We start from the raw sequence: 24,378 nt of genomic DNA on the forward strand, positions 1-24,378 counted from the left end.
GGAATACCTAAAGTTTCGTAAGACACTGCAATGGACCATACGTTACTTACATGTCACAAGTTTTCATAGCACTCAGCGAGTTTTGAAACGAATATGTGAGATAAAGTTCTACTGCATTTGGGCAAATCAAAAATATGTTAAACATCTAACTATTTTATTTTTAACAGATTCATAAGTTTTGATTTTTTTAAACCGTGCATCAATATTTTATATTTTTTTTATTTACATTCCTTATATGTTACGTGTATTGATCATTCATTTGTTTAAATTGTGAAGTATATTACTTTAATAAGAATACACGCATTTATATATGTAATTTTAAGTCGATAAAGTTTGAAACAAATAAACGAAAGATACATCGATGTTTTTTTGCTTGAGTGATTTACCTGTTAAAAGCTCGGATCGCAACACGGTTTAAAACGAATTGATACCAGTTTGAAATAGTTTAACGGGGGCGTGGCCTATTTGTTTGACGTAACTTACCACCAACTTGATTTAAATTGAACGACTGCAAGCGAAGCTATTTGACTGGCATTAAAATGATTTGATATACATTGAAATAAATTAAAAATGATTTTTACTTTTTGTCAATCTTTATCAAATGACGATTAATTTCATTTAAACAGCGTTAACACGTTTTTGTCCGATCAAGTTAAATTCGGGTTACTAGTGGTAGCTTGTTGTTGTATGAGCCAAGGCTCCGTGTTGAAGGCCGTACCTTTACCCATCATGATTTACTTTTATAAGTTGGTATTTGGATTGAGAATTATCTCATTGGCAGTCATACCACATCTTCCTTTATCTAAATACCATAGTGGTGTCTTCTTGGCTGCTAATACTACCAGAACCGAACATATACCAGCAATGACATCGACCAACTGGTGTAAATAGTTTTCAAAAGTAACAGGCTTCTCATGTTATATGATACGTCAGACGCGTGTTTCGTCTAAATAGAGGTAACCGGTGAGATCACGAATCACGTACGAATCACGCAAGAATCACCTAATTTGCCGTATGAAAAGAAGCGGGATCATTAATTTCAAGTTCGGATACCTAACTGTTCATGAGTATCTCGCTTTGATTATAAGTGCATTTTTTTTATTAATTGATACGCGTACTGCCTATTTTATTTTTTTTTATTTTGTATGCCGTCATCAGTCACGGAGCATTTTCTGGTTGGAGTGGAGGTGGTTATATTTTTTAGAACAAATTCTGATTCTGATTTTGGTAAAAAAAACATAATTTTGGCCAGCACCTATAGAAGGAAACGACCGTTTGATTTGTAGGGTTGAAATAAAAAGGCCATAAGGAAATCATAAAAAGATAAAAAAAGATACGCTCTCTTATTTATCATTATCGCAAACTTTAAGCTTTTAAAAACAAGTAACAACTTTAATTGGATGCAGTACCAAAATCTCCCAAACCACACCTCTCGCGTTGAAATTGTGACCAAAACATGAGTTTAGGTTCCGATGAGTTAACTTGCATGGAAAAGGGGGGATATTTGATTAAATAAACAACTTGATTCCAAATTCTTAGAGACTAAACGAATAAAGAATGGCTAGAAATGGCAGAGACAAAAAAAAAATTCTGATGAGAAAATTGAACATGTCCTTCCTTGAACATGCCCTTCCCCCAGCCCCATTTTCAATTTAAATGACTGGTCTCTTATATATATAATTCAAAATTTCTGCCCCAATTATACATTCGCCTGATAGGTTTCGCCTAGTTATTTCTTAGGCCTGAAATTACCGGCCAAGTCATATAATAAGGTTTAAATTTCATACCCAGTCATGTGTTTGACAAGTTGAAAAATGACCAATTCTAGCGGAAAATCTGTATATATATACTTGTATATAGGTAGTAACCCCTCCTTGGGCGCATACATGCAAAGCTTTAGCAAGTATAAACTGAAAATTTGTATTAATTCGAATCATTGTTTAGAATGAGCTAAATAACAAAAAAGGGGAAATTCCTTCTACTCTTTGTACTTAGGGAAAATAGAAAAAAATCGAATACCACATACTCAACAGAAAACTTCATATAAATATATTATGTGTTCAAACAAATAAGATATAATAACATAATTTTATACTTCCAGCGTATTAAGTTCCTTTTTTTTTTCTTTTTCCCGGACCAAATATACCAAATAATACCAGCAATACTGCATACTAAATGGGGGTTAGCAGACGACCCTTACATTCTAGGATCGGAGCTGGCAGGTCACGTAAATAAATGTGTTGGTCAGGAAAATAATAGTAATAAATATGCTGGTTCCAACCTAAAATAAACTGGCGTCCAAATTCTATTATACAGTAAAATGATACATGTGTAATAAATAATTTGGCGTGTAGCAGTTGATTTTTTTTCTAAAAGAAATAATCTGACTGACCAAATCTGACCGGCCGGTCCCTTCAGAATCAAATGATGGCCTCCTTATACCCTCAAAGATAGATAGTCGATACCCGCTTTAACTGCGATATAAAATAAAATATATAGGGAAAAGACGGGGAAAATGGGGGTGGGGTGTCTAACTGATCTTATTTTATTATTGGTTGCAATTTCTTGTAAGCTTGCAAGAAATTTGTGATTAACATGAAAAGGTGGTGCGGGTGAGAAAAAATCTTATATTGGATAGTTACCACAAAAAAAATAGTGTTAAATTTAAAAAACAAAAAATTTGTCGCGCCGCTTAAATTTTTTTTCAAGTTGAATGGTCGGTCCCTACTAGTTAAAATATTCATTTTTGAACACGTGACATATATATATTAAATATCTTTTATATGTTTTTCTTTCAAACACATGCACCGTGGTTAATTAATAGATTGTCCCCATGATTAAATAATGTTATCATTCCACGTGACTATTAAAGTGTAGACCACCACAGGTATACATTTGTACGTACTAATTCGTTTTAATTCGTACATAGGCACTTCCGGTATATAAGTTAAAAATTAGTCTTATTGTTATATATCCATGCTTATACTTGAAAGCATGTTTTGTATCGTTGTTTTCTAGTGAAAGGAACTTTGGGAGGTGTCGAGGGGTATTTTATTCGATTATTTGATTTAAATAAATTTTACCCAAAATGAAAATCACTGCTCCTAAATCGTTCGTTCGTCATTATTCGTTGGTTCGTGATCTCACCGGTTACCTCTAATAAGAGTCATCAGTGACGCGCAGATAAAAGAAGTTTGCAAGCAATACAAAAACAAAGTTGCACAGCATAAAGGTCTCAAAATTCCTAAAAGTTATTCCAAATATTAGAAGATTTATATACATCTGATGCACAGTTTATTTTTTTAATTATAAATGCACACGCTATAATAAATAGACGTCAATAAGATGAATACATTGGTGTTTTTATTTTAAACATGATTGCAATTATGCGAGGCAAATAAGGGCATGCATTTACTTACTGAAAATCTATGAAAAAAATAAGGACCAAACAAAAAAGTAAAATGTCTGCACTAAATCTCAGCGTTTTCCATTCGTTTGATGTGTTTGGTTTTGCAATTTAATATAGGACCTTTTTTACTTCATATATACGTCATTATTTCCCACAAGCACAGTTAAGTTGCATAAAAGTAATGATTTGATTGTTCGTTTTTATAGGGTTATCAATTTGAAATTTGGCTATACAATTTCGTCTACTTTAAAGATACTAGACCAGTTCCTTCCTTACTAGTTAAGGTAAGGCAAAATATATAAAGGGACATTCACGCTCGTTTGTTGCAAATACACTGACAACGCTATAGCTAAAAAGGAAAAAAAACCTAACAGACACACAAGAGTATACAAAACACAACATACAGAATCTAGAGACTGAGTGACATGAACCCTACCAAGTAGTGTTGTTCACGTTAATTCACACCTTGTAGTACGTTTTATTTAGTCAGTCACATTCGGGAAAAAGATAGGGGTAGTAGTTACGACCTTAGGAAGATATACGTTATGAACTGTGAAACGGTTATTTCATAACGGTTAACTAAATCATTATTGTTCATTTTTATGCGATGATCAATTTGAAAAAAAATAAACAAGGCACGTACCAAGTGAGGAATATGACAGTTTTAATGAAGTAAGTAGAAAGTTCATTTTTATTGATAACTACGTTGGATGCTATCTACAAAATGATCTAAACATTAAATATGAAAAATTTAGATGGTGATAAATGGTATTTCATTGATTGATTTTAACTCTTGCGACTTATTCTTAGATCTTTCAGATGACCGAAATTATCCTGTATAATATATTCCCTGGTAGATATCTATATATCTGCGACGTGTGTTTCTATGAACTACATAAATGAAAACGATATGCAAGAATTATTTGTTTATATGAAAGTTGTATTTCTACTGTCATCCAAATTTTGGTTTAAGGGCCTATAATTTGTTTATGCAAGTTAAACGTGAAACATGGTGCATTGCAGTTTCAGAACATACAAAATTTAGTCCTGGTATCAATGATGAGTTTATTGACAAGTATCCCAGTTTGCATGGGATTAACAAATAAACAACCTCTAGCAACATGGAGACAACCACATTTAACATTTTCTTGCAAAGCAGAAATATAATTATATAAATGGAAATAAAAATGATCTTGCGATTGTCGGAGTGATAGGTATACCAAAGCAAAGTCACTGGGTACAAAAGGTACCTATGGAGATATTATGTATAAAAATATCAGCCAGACTGTGGTGCTGTGTGTAGATTTAGTGGTGTCATATATTAATCTTAATGAAAAATATCTATTCTTATTGTATAAATTTGCACATTTACATTGTACCAAGTACAATTCTCTCTCACCCAAGGTTCGCACAATACAAACATACACACGATCAATACTATCACAAAAGTACGAATTCATTCGATCAAATGGTTTAAATGTAATACAATTTAGTTTTCGTTGTCTACGAATATAGTCCCTAGTGTAAACAGTGTTGACTTGCATGTTTTATTTGATACACTTTCCTAATTGCTTTCTTGATATTAAATGCATGAAATATTAAGTAGGGGGATGTAGTTACATGTTTAAAAAAATTGGGTGCTGAATCTTTATGTTAAGTAGTGATTTGGTCCAGTTAAAAAAGGTCAAATTTATCACGTCTGAAGCTGTCAAACTGAAGTTTACATTTTCTTGCAAAGCAGTATAATTTTAAATGTGGTGCCATTGTCAAAACTGTTAACGCAGAATTGTCAATATTTTGAGTTAGAGCTGGTAGAAGTTTCTATAATTTTGATATTATTTGGCTTACTGGTAGTACACTACACTGTTAAAATCTTTTTGAGAAAGAGCAGGTGCGATGTTTTTAATTTGAATTTATTGTCTAAAAGAATGCACTACGAAATAACTGTGATCTTTGGCCAAATGTTTAATTGGCAAATGAACATATAATATAATATTTATTGTCCACTTAACTGTTTTTGTATATAGTAAACAAATTTTTACTCTGATTCTCCTTTGAAAGTATGTGTCAATCTTAATAACAATGCCCTAGGAAAGAACAAAGCAACATTTGAAAGCAAGGCGTTTAAAATCTTGGTTTGCATGCTTTATTATTTTAATTGTAAATGACCCTTATTGATATGTCTAATCACGAATATAATTTAAATGTTGCCGGTTAAATCAATGATACATTAAGGGCAAATCCAACAGTTTCAGGGGAGGTAATAACAAACGTAAACGTCGTCTATTGTTTCCCGCAATTTCACGGTGTTTCAACGACGTCATAATGGCCGTCTGGAAAGGGCGGTTTCTTTACTCATTGGAAAGGGCACGGCGGGAATCGGAAAATAAATCATACAGAATATTAACAGAACTAGAACTCATAACTTAAAAGATATCTGTGTCCTTTTGGTCTATTATAAAAGAACTGCAATTATCTTAATCATTACTAGACCATACTCACTCAAGTTCCGTTTTATTAAAATTATCTTCAATACAGTAGAAAACAACGAGAGCAAATGCATAATGATTTATTATTGCATAAGAATGTTACACAAATTGTAATTAGTTCTTTACCAACTTTTTCCGAGATTTTGTCATTCAGGATAGAAAACTTAAAGTTTGGTTTTACTTGAGAAAGATGAAAAAATATGGTTTCTTGAGAAAAATAAAATACGGCGTAAACAAGCAGTTATCATGCATCTAGCTTTGCGTGTTGAAGTGCTAATAGATATTCAGTAGCTCTTTAAATGAATATGAACTTTAACCGGTAAACAATGTAAATCAAAAGATGACACAGTAATAAAAAAATATTGAAATAGGAAAACATTGTAATATATACACTGACATACAAGTAGAAAATATCCGACGATGTTGTTGTTTACTTATGTCTGAGGAAACAAATATAATTTAATACAAAAAAAAAAACAGTGTAGGTGTCTTTACCAATTAGACACGCCCTTTTCAGTCAGTGGGTCCATAACAGGATAGGTTAAAAACCAGCCATTGACAAAATACCATAATTAAAAATTGGGGAGGGGGGGGGGGGGGGGGGGCTATTAGCTTTACTCACGATTTTGATCATTATTCAACTTTATCTAGTACGGCATACGTTTTACCGCTAGTACACTCTTTACATCTTGATAATGTATCAATCGATCCACTCTCACCTCGTCGTAAATATGCGTGATATATTTGCCACTGGAGCACGGCAGCAATCAATTCATCAGTTTCATATAGTGATGCATAATCATTAGTTCTCAACTGATAATTGTCGCAAACAGTGTTCCAGTTTTGGTTTTTTATTTTTATTTTATATCTTATTTCTAAACGAAAATTTTAGAATTTCTTTCCGCATCTTTCTCTTTGAATTCACTTTTTTAATAATCAATAATAATATAGGAGTCTACATCAGTGGTTACATTGTATACAACCAAATTATGTAGAGGGCAGTAGAACAGAAAATAATTTCCATTGTGTATATATGCAATAACTCATATTGAAGCGTAAAACCACGGCAGTCTGGCTCGTTTGGTTGGAAAAAATACTGTCACAGTGTCAATTTCATATACTTATATAAATTATAGAAAAAATGTCATAAACATGATAAAAGCAAAAACACACGAAACAAATGTCCACAATTTATTATAACATTCAACATTTTTTGGTCGTTTCGTTTATGCTCAAGTTAATGTCAAACTGATCTGTTTTGTTCATCAAAGTATTTTTTCATCTACAACTGCAAAAGGCGCAACTTCAATTTTCATGTGACCTTTGTTGTTGTTTAGAGATTTTATTCGAAGTTCCTTTATCCCTTCAACCATTTATTTAGATGGTATTTAACGTAAAGATAGCGCGAAACTCTCCTTACTCTATGCATCTGATATTACGACATTTTTATTTCGACTAAATGAGGCTGCAAATTTATACATCCGAGCAGCTAAACGGTCGCACCCAATTTTAGCAAATATATACACGTAACTGTCGGACAGGAGCAGTCCAGAGATGTGAATATTTTTATACCCAATCAATCCTTTTTTTGTGATAAAGATTTTAAAGGTATACATTAATACGTCAGCAAACCGACGACACATACAATTTAAAACACTAAGAGTCAACATACAGATTTTTGTTATAGCTATATAGAAGCCTGTAAAGAGAAAAACCCAATACTGCAACAGGAATATATAATACGGAGTCGGTGAGATTTTAGACAAGTGTTTGGTTGCAAAATTTCACGTGCTCTTATTTCATTTCGATATGTGAAATTATATAGACAGTGTAATGTAAATCAGTGTAAGAAAAACACTTCTTTGTAAAGTAATGGTAAAATAAATAATGACGACGGACGTCAAGTGGCATATTAAATGAAAAACATCAAATGTAAATATAATATGAAAATTAACCCTGCTTTGTACTATAGACCGACACACAGAAACGGACTTCTAACGTGTAATTCGTTTGTTGTAAAAGAGATATGAACTACCGTATACGAGAGCCGGGGACTATTTTAATAGTTTGTAATTCCATGGTTTTCTAACCCGAATAATTCAGTCCCTCCCCGTAATCGATCTCTCCTACTTGCGAGGTAGTAATTGTAGATCAGCTAGTCTCGATGCACCAGAGTTATCGTTCTTACAGCCAACAATATGCATATGGAGCGTCTGGATTATCGAGACTATAGATCAGCGGAATATAACGACTGAATTATTCGGGTTAATGGTTTGCATGTTTCACACACGGGTTTCACAATTTTGTCGAACATAATAATAAAGATTAACTGAATTGTTATCTCGTACAGATACTGCTCCATTATGAATAAGAAGATATGACATGACTGCTGTCGAGACAACTATCCAACCTCAGTGTAAAAATACATTTGTCTGCAACACCGTCGCACTGCCTTGAAAAATTAGCGGGAACTATAACGTTACGTCCCGAAACGTCTTATTTTTTGGCGCAATTTGTGAGGCTTACGGAAGGGATTGAGTAAACAATATTGTATTACTCGATTTTTCTCAAAAACGAGTACGGTGACAAATATTTTTCAAAACGTTATGACGTTCCATTTTTTTCAAAGAATAACATATCTTACTTTGGTCAAATCGACACCGTTAGAAATATTTTAAAAAATCTAAAATGTGTATTTCAAATGTTCATTTCTTGCCGTTTTTTTGGGGTAACCATGACGTTTGTGGCTTAATTTGAGTAAGAATTAATTCTTTAAATTGTAAAGTTAGATTTTTCTAACCATCTTGAACTAATTTGTTTAAATTTGAGCCTCATTATATAAGTATATGTTGATTAAAAATTCATATTTATTTTTTTTAAATAAAAAAAGTTTTTTTCTTCAAAATTGCAAAAAGGTTCAATTTTCAGCAGTATTTTTTGCAAAAACCAACTCGACAACAAATATTTGTTTTGGCAAAATTTTATTCTCTGTCAATTGAAGAATGAAATGTCTTAACGGGAAAAAATTCTAACCGTAAAAAATAAACTGTTGGATATGCCCTTCAAAGTTTTGACAATGGCACCACATTTAAAATTATACTGCCTCAATGTTGAGCATATAAATTTGTGTAGCACGTTTGTAAATTGAAAAAAAATCAACACATATTGATCAATCATTTGAAAATACTGCTACTCTGTGGATAAACTATCTTTTTAAATGTATACCGCAATTCTTTATATAACATGCAGACGAAACACTTTTCTTCATTCTATTTTACCAGGAACTCTCGAACATTTGAAAATCCAAAGGTGTATAAATACATTGTACCTTAAACTTAAATTTAAACTTACAGGGACATAAAAAGTATGCTCAATTTCTTGAAAGGTTCACATTATCTGGCGACTTGCTACCTTAGTTACCGAATATGTATGAGTTGTTATGTACAAAAATTGAACGAACTGAAACACATATACAACACATTAACAAAAGACAACCACAGTGAATTACAGGCTCCTGTCTTGGGACAGGCACATTACTACAGAATGTCGTGGGTTTAAACATGTTAGCAAGTTCCCAACCCTCCCCTAACCAGGCACAGTGGTGTAATAGTACAACACAAGAACGAACAAAAAATTCAGTTTAAAAATGCTTCGCACAACATATGGATAAAGATACAAGTGGATATACTCATTTTGTATTTATCACAAACTTTTTTATTATTTGAAATTGAATTGAGTTGAATAGATAAAATAGCGTATATACATTAAAGATGAGACTAACTTTTAATTGTTAGAAACTATGTGGTAATACAACCTCGTTGTTTAACGCTAAGGGTCATCGACACACTAGAGGTCTAAGTAGAAGCAAGTAGTTATAATACATGTCTACTGTAGCACTTGCTTGTCAACACTGAGTTTGTGATTTCGAATCCTGCAATTGACATGTGCTCTCGGCTTCAATCATACTTGTAATTGTTTTCTTAATGATTGACGGCAGTCCTTTCAAGCCACTTCGGCATCGCCCAATTTAATAGTTGTATGGCCAAAAAAGTATAAAACTATAAGTTATACCAACAACGGGAAAGACATTTAACTTTGTTATATTATTAGTCTTACTGACAACAAGATAATAGGATCACGCAAACATGATTGGTTCCTACATGTACAAGTCGTATCAACATATATATGTACACAGTCATGAACAATAGAGTTATGTACCTTTATATGAAAATATATATATATGTTACAGTAAATGGGTGAAATTAGGAATTACACGTAATTACTAAACATTTCAGTAAATATCTGTAATTACTAGCCAATTTAGTAATTACGCGTATTTACTAGTTGTTTCAGTGATTACTGGTAATCACTGATTTTTTTTGTCATTTTTACAGCTATTTACTAACTTGATGTTTTTGTTTTACAATCAAAAACATAATTCAAGATACCAAATAAAAAAGTAAAGGAGTAGGGATTTTAAGGGAGCTTACTTAAGGATGTAGAAGTATAAGGCACATCAAAAGTGCATACTCTTCAGTGTTTGTGAATTGAAAATGAAAAATGGTTGCATTATAGATTTTGAAACTCCGTAAATATATGCATGCAAGACAATGATATTAATCCAAAATTGATTTTCATAATTTTGTTAAACTAAAATCTCCATCATGCACTGTGGTTTAAAACTTTAAAAAAACGTTCTCCAAATATCCTAGATTTCTACCAAACTTGGACAGAAGCTAATTGTTTATGATCATAAGATAATATCAAAAACTAAAGTTTGTAAAAAAAATCTTTTTTCATATATTACTTATAAATGGACTATTTTTTCCCCTAGTTAACATTACATACACTCTGCAGTTAAAGTTTTTAAAACATAAGATTTTTTAAACCATCCTGGATTTTTACCCAATTTTGACAGACGCTTCTTACAGTACTAGTCAAAAGATAGTATTTAGAGGAAAATTTTAAAAATTTCCCTCATTTTTGTTGAGCATGCAATTAACAGCAAAAGTAGGCAAACCTATTTGTTCTGCAAAACCCTTACAATTTTAATAGCTTAATACATCGATAACCCATCTCCAGCAAGGGGTTGAATTGGAGATCACATGAATACGTATTCAATGAGGTCCAAATATTCACTCGCAAGTGCTCAACTCATCAAACTTGTTTCTCAGTTAATTTAACGAAATAGAACCAAATTGGCTGCTAACAGTGAATTATGATTTCACTTTTTCATTTTTATTAATGATTTAACAACAACAACAAATTACTTTGATTTTGTTTTATACAGAATAATATCATTTTTTGTGAGGTCTCGAAGCATATCATAACAGTTCATTCCAGTTCTTAACCTACATAACGGTGTCTTATCTTTATAAGGTAAGAAGTCTAAATATTCTTCAAATTCAAAGTTTTCTTTAAAATGTTACAACATAGTGCTTTGGGAGAATTTTCCATTTCTGATTTCCATGTCTGCTGAAATCGGTCAAAAATTATCTGTATAATGCTCAACTTTAACCATTTCGGATTAAAACTAAAGTAACTCTGATTTAACCAAATATTTTCTCATCCCTTTTGCACATTTACGCAAATAAAATATGTTTAAACTCAAACCAAATATTTGAAAGTCCATATTTATTCAAAATATTTTTTAATACAAATCAACCATTCAAGATTTTAAGAGTACTAACTGATCTTCTAGTTAGTATTGCCATAACTTTTGATAACCCTTCAATAATACAACATTGTTTTAGAAGTCAGTAAATAGGTGTGAAAATTCATTTTAAAATTAGTAATTACTGGTAATAACTGGACCATTTAAGGAATTACTTGTATTAACTAAGTGCATCGGGAATTACTTGTAATTCCTAAATTTTAGTAATTACATGTAATTCCTAATTTCACCTATTTACTGTAACATATATATATACAGTGGAGATCACTTCTAACCTCTCATTAGAACTGTCAGAATATTCTGTCATAGAACTGTTCTAACCTGTCCTAGAACAGTTCTAGCTAGAACAGTTCTACCCTAGAACTGTTCTAGGTAGAACTGTCAGGATCAGTTCTAGGTAGAACTGACTAAATCAGTTCTAGGTAGAACTGACTAAATCAGTTCTAGGTAGAACTGTCAGGATCAGTTCTAGGGTAGAACTGTCTAAAACTGTTCTAGGTAGAACTGACCAAATCAGTTCTAACCGTAGAACTGTCAGCAGAACTGACTAAATCAGTCAGGACTGTAGAACAGTTCTAAATGACGTCACTGCAGAAAGGGCAATTTAGAATTTAGAAGAAAAAATCAGTTCCAATTACTTTACTATATATAATAGCAGATGTTTCTATATTTTTTACTGATCAAAATTTACATGTACAAATATCGAAGTGGATAGGAGGTTATCCAACTCATCGGAGAAATATTTTTATGAGATTGCAAATGAAACATCATTGTTTACGTTTCTTCGTTCCCCGTTTTTAACAGTCTCTTCGTAAATATAACTCTGCATTTAATTCAAGTAAATTTAATCTTAATTTACCTTGTTTGCCTTGGATTTACATTCATGATTTAAGATTCTGTTTTGACAAATGCTCAAACGAAAATTGTACAGTGGATGAATTATGGGATATCATAGTAATGAACACAGTGTTGTTAAACGCAAGAAAACTATGTACATTTGCACTGAGGTCTCAGATTTGCATTATCTCGTTGCCAAACTTATCCATAACGATAATGAATAATATCTGGTAGTCTGGAACGTCAGAAAAATATACTCGATCTGAACATGAATGAAATATTTGCCACTGGACGTAAGGCTACAAACAAAACCAATCATTTTCCTTCTTCAAATAATATTAACAGTATAGTCAGTATACCTTTCCAAGAAGAGAACTTCTCATACATGTACTTTTCATTTTAAAATAAAATATATGAATCAGTGATGTGAGTGTTGGATGATGCCGTTAAATAATTCTGTTTAAAAAAAAACCATCATGAACTACTGACTAAATAAAAAGTCACTTTTTGTGACGGTTCATTATTTAATAATTTAAGTTTGGATGTAACGGGTCTTCTGTCGTTATTGTGTTATCAGCGCCCATAGACATAAGTTAGTCATGTTTGTTCAATTTCCAATATTGCCAGTGAGTTATTTATATATACTACAGTAAAAAAAATAACTGAAGTACTGTTCAACTATATAGACTCACATAAAAAAAAGCAAATATGGTCAGTTTTGGTTGATGCGGTCAAAAGATTTTATTATACAACTCAGTCTGAAGTATGAAAACTACTGATATTTGTTTACGATTCAATACTTTGAATAAAAAGAGGATATGCTGGCACTATAAATTCATGCGAACAAAATTTTGAGGTCATTGTTTTCCAATATTGCTGTAACTTGTATATTACAGTCCCTCTTGACCTAAAATTAGAACTGAATTACTGTGCAGCTTTATAGATTTGCAGAAAGAAAGAGCAAATAAGGTCAGTTTAGATTGATGTGGTCAAAAGATTTTATTACACGACTCAGTCTGAAGTATGAAAACTACTGATATTTGTTTACGATTCAATACTTTGAATAAAAAGAGGACATGCTGGCACTATAAATTCATGCGAACAAAATTTTGAGGTCATTGTTATCCAATATTGCGATAACTTGTATATATTACAGTCCCTCTTGACCTAAAATTATAACTGAATTACTGTACAGCTATATAGATTTGCAGAAAGAAAGAGCAAATAAGGTCAGTTTAGATTGATGCGGTCAAAAGATTTTATTACACGACTCAGTCTGAAGTATAAAAACTACTGATATTTGTTTACGATTCAATACTTTGAATAAAAAGAGGATATGCTGGCGCTATAAATTCATGCGAACAAAATTTTGAGGTCATTGTTTTCCAATATTGCTATAACTTGTATATATTACAGTCCCTCTTGACCTAAAATTATAACTGAATTACTGTACAGCTATATAGATTTGCAGAACGAAAGAGCAAATAAGGTCAGTTTAGATTGATGCGGTCAAAAGATTTTATTACACGACTCAGTCTGAAATATAAAAACTACTGATATTTGTTTTCGATTCAAAACTTTGAATAAAAAGAGGACATGCTGGCACTATAAATTCATGCGTACAAAATTTTGAGATCATTGTTTTCCAATATTGCTATAACTTGTATATATTACAGTCCCTCTTGACCTAAAATTATAACTGAATTGCTGTACAGCTATATAGATTTGCAGAAAGAAAGAGCAAATAAGGTCAGTTTAGATTGATGCGGTCAAAAGAATTTATTACACGGCTCAGTCTGAAGTATGAAAACTACTGATATTTGTTTACGATTCAATACTTTGAATAAAAAGAGGATATGCTGGCGCTATAAATTCATGCGAACAAAATTTTGAGGTCATTGTTTTCCGATAGTACTATAACTTGTATATATTACAGTCCCTCTTGACCTAAAATTATAACTGAATTACTGTACAGCTATATACTATATTTGCAGAATGAAAGAGCAAATAAGGTCAGTTTAGATTGATGCGGTCAAAAGATTTTATTACACGACTCAGTCTGAAGTATGAAAACTACTGATATTTGTTTACGATTCAAAACTTTGAATAAAAAGAGGACATGCTGGCACTATTAAGTCATGCGTACAAAATTTTGAGGTCATTGTTTTCCAATATTGCTATAACTTGTATATATTACAGTCCCTCTTGACCTAAAATTATAACTGAATTACTGTACAGCACCCTTTTTATGGAAGATCAATGCATTTGAATGAGGACAATACATTTTAGTTGGACCCCCCCCCTTTTTTTTTAAACTGCTGGATCCGTCCCTGGTTGTTTAGGCCGGAATAACGTATTACATTAAGGTCCGATAATTTTGTTATGTAAAACGAGTCATCCTGACTCCCCGAATGACAAATGTAAAATAAATGAAATAATAATGCCCCCCCCCCTCCCCCCCAATATTAACGGCTTAATTTATGTTAAAAAAATGAAAGAAAAACAAATAATTTATGTAACACATTAACAAAAGAAAATCACTGAATAACAGGCTCCTGACTGGAACAAGCACATACATGCAGAATATGGCGAGGTTAATGATGTTCTCTTGCCGATTATAAATCTGAGATAAAACCGGCAAAATAGCAAAACTCTATATAATATTAATCGCTATTTTGCCGAAGCCTTTATATTAAGACAAATATTTCTTAAAACTTATAAATCAATTCTAGCCGTAGAATTTATAAATCAATTTTAGCCGTAAAATTTATAAATTAATTCTGGCCGTAGAATTTATAAATCAATTCTAGCCGTAGGTAGAATTTGAAATCAATTCTAACCGTAGAACTGTTCTAGAAGTAGAACTGACCAAATATCTGGCTAGAACTGTCAGGATCAGTTCTAGGGTAGAACTGTCAGGATCAGTTCTAGCTAGAACTGTCCAAATCAGTTCTAGGTAGAACTGACCAAATCAGTTCTAGCTAGAACAGTTCTAACCTAGAACTGACTAAAAGGTGTCAGGCTGACAGTTCTACATACTGTTCTAGAACAGTTCTCCTGACAGATTCTGACAGAATTTATGAGAGGTTAGAACTGATCTCCACTGTATGTATGTACAAATATACAGATTATAACGCAATACGAAAATATGAAAGAAATTCTTTCTGAGAACGACGAAACTGAATTAGCTTCGCTTTCTTTATAAGATTTCCATAAGACTTCTTCTTTCTTAATTCTTAACCTTGGTCCTAGTTTACAAGCTTTCGAATATTAATTATTAAAAAAATGAGAAAATTTATAAAAGATGATAATGGTTACAGCTCATCACTCTCACAATCGCTTTAACTGCTTTCATAGATCTTCAGGTAATGTGACTTGTATATACATAAAATTAAAAATGTATAAAATATTCAAACATATTTTAAAAATTGTGGTAGAAATACAAAATGAGATACTTTCACCATAGACCAAATGACGTATAAACTAGCAATGTATGTCACGGCCTTCATTAATGAGAAACCCCAATACCGCATAGCAATCTAGCTATAAATGATCGATGTACAAAACAATAACAAACAAATAAACAAACATGATATGCAGCAACAGATGACATATACTGAATTACAAATCATCCTAGCTTGACCATCGAATACATAAATATATATTACGTGCTTGTTGTTCGGTGTGAGCCAATGCTTCGTGTTCCATGCCGTAACTTGACCTATAATGGTTTACTTTTATAAATTGTTTTTTGGATGGAGAGTTGTCTCATTGGCACTCATACCACATCTTCCTATATGTATAGACTACAATGGAGGCAGTAGAGTGCCTCCCCGTGCTTCAGGTTTATGCTCTTATAATATACTAGATAATGGAGTGTGTGTCCGAGCGAGAACTGCACTAGTTCATTACTTTAGGAATATTTATCAAAAAGTAGTATTTCAATAGTTAGCCCCATTCTACTATTTAGTCAGCCATCAGTCCTACCCTGATATACCCTATCTTTTTCGGGTAATTAATACTGATAGCGTTTGACATTTTTAGCCGAACAAATTTATCCATTTTACATAACTTAAATTATTGTAGGCTGGTTCATATTCTGCACGCCAATCTTTGCTCCTTTATTATATAATTCACTAACAAAACAATTATGAAGCTAAAAAATGGAAAATTACTAAATACTAAACTTGTTCAAAGGGTATCTACACGTCTCAATCTTCAATATCGGTTATCTAAAAATACTACCATCGCTAACATTTTTAACAATAAAAATCGTGGTTACCCTTCTATCGATAAGTGTCATGCCAAAAAATGACTTACATGTCCCCGTCTTTCCTCCAACAATACGGTAAGGTCCACGTTAAATGGTCGCAAATTTTCTTTAAATTTTGAAACTTATATAACTTGAAAAACAAACAGTATTATTTATTTACTCACACGAAACAAACCGGGTGTGGTATTATATATATCTTTATTCTGTCAAACCTTTGCAGTTACAATGGTATACAGGCACTACATGACATCAATAATACAGACATAAATACATGAATACACAAAGCAAAATATGTACACTATTTACAATTATACTGATAGTATTTAGCCAGGAGGGCACACATGTGAATTTGTAAATCTAATGAAAGTACACAGCTTTCTCAATTTAGATTTTATATTTAAATTCATAATTATTTTAAACATAATTATATTTGGACGATTTAAATATTTTTTATCAATACATTCTTTTCTTGTTATTGACATCTCTGTGCACATCATAATATAATGATACTCATCTCCAAGATCTTTAGAGTTACATAAGTTACAATTTCGTCTATCTCTCTGAATATTTGTCAATCTCCCTATCTCAATGGGTAATTTATGGTTGATGGTTCTAAATTTGCATAAAGTATAATTATCACGAAATTCTAAAATATCAAAATAGTTCTCAAACCAAAAAGTATCCTTAAAAATTCGATAATTCAATGTCTTCGAACATGCTTGCACATTTGAAAACCATGTTTGTTGAAACTGATCTTGGAGTGATGTTCTGAATGTATTCTTTAGCCAAATGTCACTAACACATGTTTGAGATAACCACACAAAAGATAATCCTGTTTCATTAAAAATAGATTCAACATGGTTTTACCATTTAAACTTTACATCATTTTCATTTGACAGTTTAAACAGTAGTTTATAAATGGTCGCTGATAATTAAGTCGGTTTACCCCATACTAATTTCAGCCAAAATTATACCATACGGACTTTAATATCTAAATTAATGGGATATCGTCCAAGTTCACCATATATTACGCAATTTGGGGTAGAAGACTTTAGGTGCAGAAGAAGCTTACAGAATTTTAATTGAACTCTCTCCAAAATGTCGTTATTACCAAACCCCCAAATTTACAACCGTACAGTAAGACCGGTTTTACTAATTTGTCAAATAAATCTAAATGACAACTAATAGATAACCCGTTTTCTCCCCTTTTTGATTACCTCATACATTGCCTTTGTAGCTTTTTCTGCTAAATGTTTTCTACAGTGTTTAAATGTCCCATTTCGTGAAAAATATATCCCAAGATAGTTAAATTCTTGAACGATATCTATAACAGAGTTATCATATGTAAAACTGAGATTTTTTGGGTTGTCTCCCATTACTAAAACTTACAATTTTTGTTTTTTCTACATTAACTTTCATTTTCCAGACATCACAATATGAGTGGAATTTATCTAGCAATAATTGAAGATTTTTGGCCGATTCCGCCATTAACACAGTATCATCTGCATAGAGGATTGCGAACAGTTTAACATAAATATCTAATTTTTCCTCAAGTGCATCTTCAATAGTATTCAAACCAATCAGGTTCTCGTTGATAAAAAAGTTTTCCAAATCATTTACGAAAAGTGAGAACAGAAAAAGAAATAAGTTTTCCCCTTGTCGTAGGCCAATATTGCATGAAAAATAATCTGATATATTGCCATTATAAGATAAACATGACTTAATATTATCATACATCTTATGACTTATGTTATACATATGACCATTTATGTTATTCAATAACATCTTATACCATAAATCGTCTCTTCTGACTGTGTCAAACGCTTTTTCAAAATCTACAAATGCACAAAACATTTTTTTCTTTTTTAATTTCAAAATTTCAAAGAAAGAGTGCAGTATACATATGCAATCGACTGTTGAATAGCCACTTCTAAATCCAAACTGGTTTTCATTTATTAATAAAAATTCATCTGAAAAATTTGATTATCTATAACATAAAATCGAAGTGAATAATTTCCCAACACAACTGACAATTGTGATTGGTCTATAGTTTTTTGGATCAAATTTGTTTCCCTTATTCTTATAAAATGTTTTGATCGTGCCAATTACCCAAGATTCTGGTATAATTCCAGTTCTGAAAACTAAATTAAACAATTCAACATATACATCAATTAAAAAATCACTAAACGATTTAATATAATCATTTATAATCATATCGTCGCCACAGGCTTTATTACTTTTCAGTTTCTTAATACAATTCATAATCTCGTTCTTTGTAATTGGACCATTAAGTGTACCATTTAAATCATCTACAGCATCTTGGTCTACATTTGGTAAATCAATAGGATCGGGGGTGCCTGAATTAAGATCTCTGAAAAAATTAAGTAAATTATCAAAATTAATTTCAGGTTGTTTCGTGTGTTCCCGCTTATTCAAAATATTCCAATACTCTTTTGAATTTTGAGATCTGAGGTTTTTTAATCTTTTAGCCATATCACGTCTATGAGTTTTTATGGCTTTGTCCATCACTTTTTTATATTTCCTCTCAGAATCTTTTACTTCGTTGTATAATAAAAGCGAAGGTGAAAATTTGAGCCTGCGCTTAAGCTTTCTGAAGTTTTGCCTCGCAAATTTGCAGTCATAATTAAACCATGGCTTGTCTCCCTTCTTTTTAGGGGCTCGCTTTTTTGGTTTATCAGTTCGTGTTCCAAACGTTGTCTTAGCAGACTCTAAAACAACTAATCCAATTTCATTTACAAATGCGTTGACATTGTTATCATCAACTTTTTCTAAATTCACACTTTTCAAATTACGTAACAACCTGTCTAATCTATCAACATTTATATTAGCTCTAAATTCAGGTACCATTTTATGATCCCATTTATTAATCTTTTCTCTAGACTGAACATTAGGACTGTCCTGTTCATTACAATCTGTGACCAATGAGTTGCTTTCTAAGCGTAAATACAATGGACAATGAACATCTGAATACAAGTGTGAAAATTCTAGTACATCAAAATCAATAAGTTTTTCTAAAATGTTAACATTACTCAAACAATAGTCTACAACACTAGCATTTCTGCAGGTAAATTTCACAGTTTTATCATTTCCAAGTCTACCATTCATAATGAATAAGTTGTTACATTTACATAAGTCAAGCAGATCATTACCGTAACGTGTTTTCCCTTTATCCATAATAATACGATCTCTGGGTATATTATACAATTCTAAGTTACATACATCATTTATAGATACACACTCCAAATCAATACTAATATCTTTATCATCAATAAATACATAATCTTTCTCATTTGAGGTACGTGCGTTAAAATCACCAATAATAAAAATATGTTCAAATGTTGTAGAAAGTTCTAAGTATTCACTTTCAATTTCATTGAATGCATCAGGGGAGGAGTATGATGTATATTCTGGTGGGATATATACTACTCCAAAAATTATATCCTCATTATTTAAAAATTTTGAAATTTTACACCATAGAACAAATTTACTATTTGTTTCAATCACTTCTATAGAGTTATTCAGATTTTCTCTATACCCGATTACAATGCCACCTGATTTAACTCTTGATATTTTACGTCTATTTTTGAATTTTAATGTGTAACCAGATAAAAGAATATCATCCATATCGTCAGTTGTTGATTCAACAAAGCAAACAACATCATGTTTTCGGATTAAACTTTCAAATTCTGGATATTGTAGTCTATGTTTTAGGCCACAGCAGTTAACATATAACAGATCTATAGCTTTTTTGTCTGTAATACTATTTTTTGACAAATAGGCATATTCACCTGATAAAGACGCACTTATGTCTTCATTATTACTAGTAATATTTTCATCAATATCTACATGATCGTTTAAATTTTCAAAAATACAATTAATCTGTTCAAATGTTTCATCATTACACAAAGTTTCATTACAATTACTATTTACATTATTTTCAGCAATGTTTACATATTTATAATCATGTTTATCACTTAGTGTCGGACTTTCAATATGTTGCGCTCCTCGGCAATCCTAGTAATGAGCCTTCGCAGTTGAACCTGTGCGGGATCGTTTCTTGGGGTTGCTATCAGATGAGGGGGTTGATTTTGTTCGTTCAATATGCGGTGATGGGGCGTCACTTTGACGCTGTGGTGTGGCATCACTTTGGCGTATCGGCGAAGATCCATCTTGGCGTGTCGGTAGGCTGCCATCTTGGTATGGGATATCTGCAACCTCGGCATCGTCAGGAATTTGATAAAGCTCATTGTCTATAAAGAGGCTGTCTCGAACGAGTGTTGCAATTTTCCTGTTTCGCTTTGCCTCTTTCATTATAAGATCCAGCTTTCGTCTCCTGTCCTCTATTTCTTTGGGGAATTGTTGCTTAATGCCGTATCTTGTGTTCCGTAGCCTGTAAGCATTATCTAAAACGTACTGTAGGTCACAATGATATCGGAAACGTGCTACTATGGGTCTTCCGCCACCTTGATATCGTCCAAACCTGTGAACGTTTCCAAACTCTATTTAATAGTCAATGCCTAGTTCGTTGTTAAGAAAACAACGGAGAAGTTCTTCGGTGTTTTCATCTCTGACGTTACAAAGCCCAGTAAAAACCAGATTGTTCTTCATGGAGCGGCACTGAACGTCGAGCACTTTTTCCTTCATGTTTTCAAGCTCTGTTTGGCAGTTGCATTCTTGCCGCTGGTCACTTAATTCTGATAAATTTTTGAATAGTTTATTTATACAGGCTTTTGTTTGTTCGAGTTCCTTTGAGTTTTTCTCGGTGACGATTTTGTTTCTGTCGCATCGAGCTTTTACATCGTCAAATAAGTTCCCTATCCCTTGGACATTGGTTTCAAGTTCCGTAACTGTTGTTTGACAAGTTTTAGTCCCTGCTCGTTAGTTATAACCCTGCTGGTCAAGGATGTTATTATATTTCTAAATTCACCGAAATTTTCAATCCCCTTTTCAACAACTTGCAATCTTTTATCAATACTCGATACCAAGCTATATAAAAGTGTTCAATAGTAAAGGTACGCTTAGATCGTCTCCATGGCCTTCAATGATTGTCCTACTATCTTCCATTAATTTACGAGTCTCGCTTAAAGCCATTATGTGTATTGCGGATGTGTGTAAACACTAAAGGGCATAGTTGAATGTTACAGTCCAAAGTCCAACTTTGATGAACTGGCCAGTAGCGCTTTCTAATACGTTATATTGTTCAATCTTAGTGAGTTGTATTCGTTACATGTAGGTGTTATGTACTATTTTGGTGATGTCTATGAAGAATAAACAATTGCTGTGAAAAAAAATAAAGTGTTACTTTTCTTTGGCTTTCTTCATCCGAAAATAAAGTCCGTTCGATACCGATTCCCATCATATATCACATATTCTCCATAACGCTTTCCATTTTGCTACATTTTCGATATTTTGTTTTCTGAAAATTTAACACGTCCATCATTCTCAAGGGCACATAACTCTCCTATTCAGTATTCAGTATTCAGTACGTAGGAGAAACTGGACGATATTTATCTAAACGCACTCAAGAACATCTGTATCGTTTTAAAAGACCCAATAAATTCAAAAGTATCATTTACCAACACCTTAAGAAGCACAACCATCCTTTAAAATATTTAGCAGTTCAACCTTTAGAAGTAGTAAATAACACGGTGGGTATGGTTGTCCTGCGAGAGAACGTACTGTGCTGGTGATTTGGTCCTGACGGGTGCTGGTGGGTCCTGATTCTGTGCTGGTGGGTTTGTTTACATTGTATCAGAACGGCAATAAAACGACTGTTTTGTTGCTTAATTTTTCTCTGATGTGTCATAAGTACCATGCAAAGTATATTACAACAATATTATATTGCAAAAGTCGTGCAAGTTCGTTAAACGGAATTGTCCTGACGCTGTGCTGGTGATAAGAAAAACGGTCCTGGTTCTGTGCTCCTATGTCCTGGTTCTGTGCTTTTATATTTTAGTTAAAAGTGGCATATATTCAAGATCATTGATGCTGTACTGTTATTGACTTATAAGCTGTTGTCTGCTTTCTTGAAATTGACATTGTTGTGAATCTGTTTACTGTTATTATGAGAGAAAAAATACCCCTATTTTTTTTTTTTTTAAATTAACTGTAATCTTATTTATTGGCCTGTTAATGGAACCCTTCTTGCCCCCTTTTAAGATAAGAAAATATGTTTACGATTTTCGGGATTACGATCATTTTGCAAGATCACCAAGATACGTTGTAATTTATACAATACTTATATAAAGTAGATGATGTGGTATGTTTGTTGTCAATGGACAAATTTCCATAAGAAACCAAAGGAAGTATGTGTTAACAACCATACGTCATCGTACGACCTTTAACAATAACTCATAAAATAAAAATGTAAAAGGTTTTGCATAAAAATGAAGAGCAAAAATATAGAACAAAGGACTTTCTGAGCGTTTGAATCATATCTTTAGCAGCTTAAAACACATTTGTTTGTGAACAATTGAGTGCTGACTATAATAATGACAATAGTATTGCGGGTTTGTTTGTTTGGTGTGTGTGGGGTTTTTTTTGGAGGGGTTGGGGAGTTAGGGGTTGATGGGGGAGGGATGGGGATAAGTTAGAGTGAGGTTATAGTGAAAGCTTGGAATAGTTTCCCGTAAGATTTAAAAGATGTATTGTAAAAGAAAAATGTATCTTATAGCTATTAAGAATCACTTGCTGTAAGATTTTTCCAACAATTTTTTTTTTGTCTAAACGGTTATCAGGTAATTTTTTTTTCTAAAGTTCGATAGAACACTAACAAAATCACTATTTTATGAAAGGGCAGGCAAGAATATGTCACAGAATGAAGACGAGATAAATTAGAGAACACTAATAAAATTAAGATTTCTTAGCTTTTTTTCATTTCAAAATAAATATTTTTAATAAAGAATTACGGGGAGGAAGTGAACAATGTGTCCTTCTTTGCTATATATAAATATTTTTCAAGAATAAAAATAAAATGTGCCTTGATTATAATTGAAAATGAGTAAATGGAAAAAATACCTAACTAAAATACACTTTTATTTTTATACTGGTAATATCACTAAGCTTTTAAGTTTTGTGTGTCAAACACACCATCTCTGTAGTAATGACTCCTTACTAAGATATTTCACTTCATTCATTTTTTTTTTCTGCATTTTTTATACTGTGAATTCATAGAATTATTATATCAAAATGTAGCCTTAATTTTTATTTAAAAAAAACTGAATCTAAAGCCAGATATATCAAACATTTTTGTTTCCATCTATCCGTTTTCAGGACTTTAACAATCAACAATGACACGCCTGCAAAGTAAAATGCGTACTCGGCTATCTGTAATCGACCATTTTTAGACACCCCAGGCTCCTAAAAAAAAAAAGCCGGGGTTGGGGTTCAAAGATGCATATTAAGTACTTATATCAATATTTTATCTGTTCGTGTACGGTTTATGACCCCTCCTGTGGCCTGTCAATTCCGAAATGTACAAACTGTAATAGTATCAAAACAGCACAGAACATGAATAATAGAGATATAATTTTGTACATATATCAAGGGGAAACTTCTTGCAAAGCATTATTATTTATAGTTCATTATTGTATTTAGTAGAAAAAGAGAATTTAGTGAAAATAAAATCACTATTTTTGTAGAAATTCACAGACCTTTGTACAGAGATTTTTTTTAT

General features: G+C 32.2%; 1 protein-coding gene across 1 annotated transcript; it reads right to left on the bottom strand.

Annotated features, from left to right (window-relative positions):
- Positions 1-18,665: 18,665 nt before the first annotated feature.
- Positions 18,666-20,327, bottom strand: LOC134717812 (uncharacterized). The gene has a single exon (XM_063580306.1). It carries the CDS (start codon positions 20,325-20,327, stop codon positions 18,666-18,668), a length of 1,662 nt encoding a protein of 553 aa, XP_063436376.1.
- Between the last annotated feature and the right edge of the window lie 4,051 nt (positions 20,328-24,378).

The sequence above is a fragment of the Mytilus trossulus genome, chromosome 5 (assembly GCF_036588685.1).
Source record: "Mytilus trossulus isolate FHL-02 chromosome 5, PNRI_Mtr1.1.1.hap1, whole genome shotgun sequence".
In the NCBI taxonomy this organism is placed as follows: domain Eukaryota; kingdom Metazoa; phylum Mollusca; class Bivalvia; order Mytilida; family Mytilidae; genus Mytilus; species Mytilus trossulus.

Coding starts and splice junctions, on each gene's coding strand:
- LOC134717812 (XM_063580306.1), bottom strand. CDS start 20,327: ATGGATGATATTCTTTTATCTGGTTACACATTAAAATTCAAAAATAGA.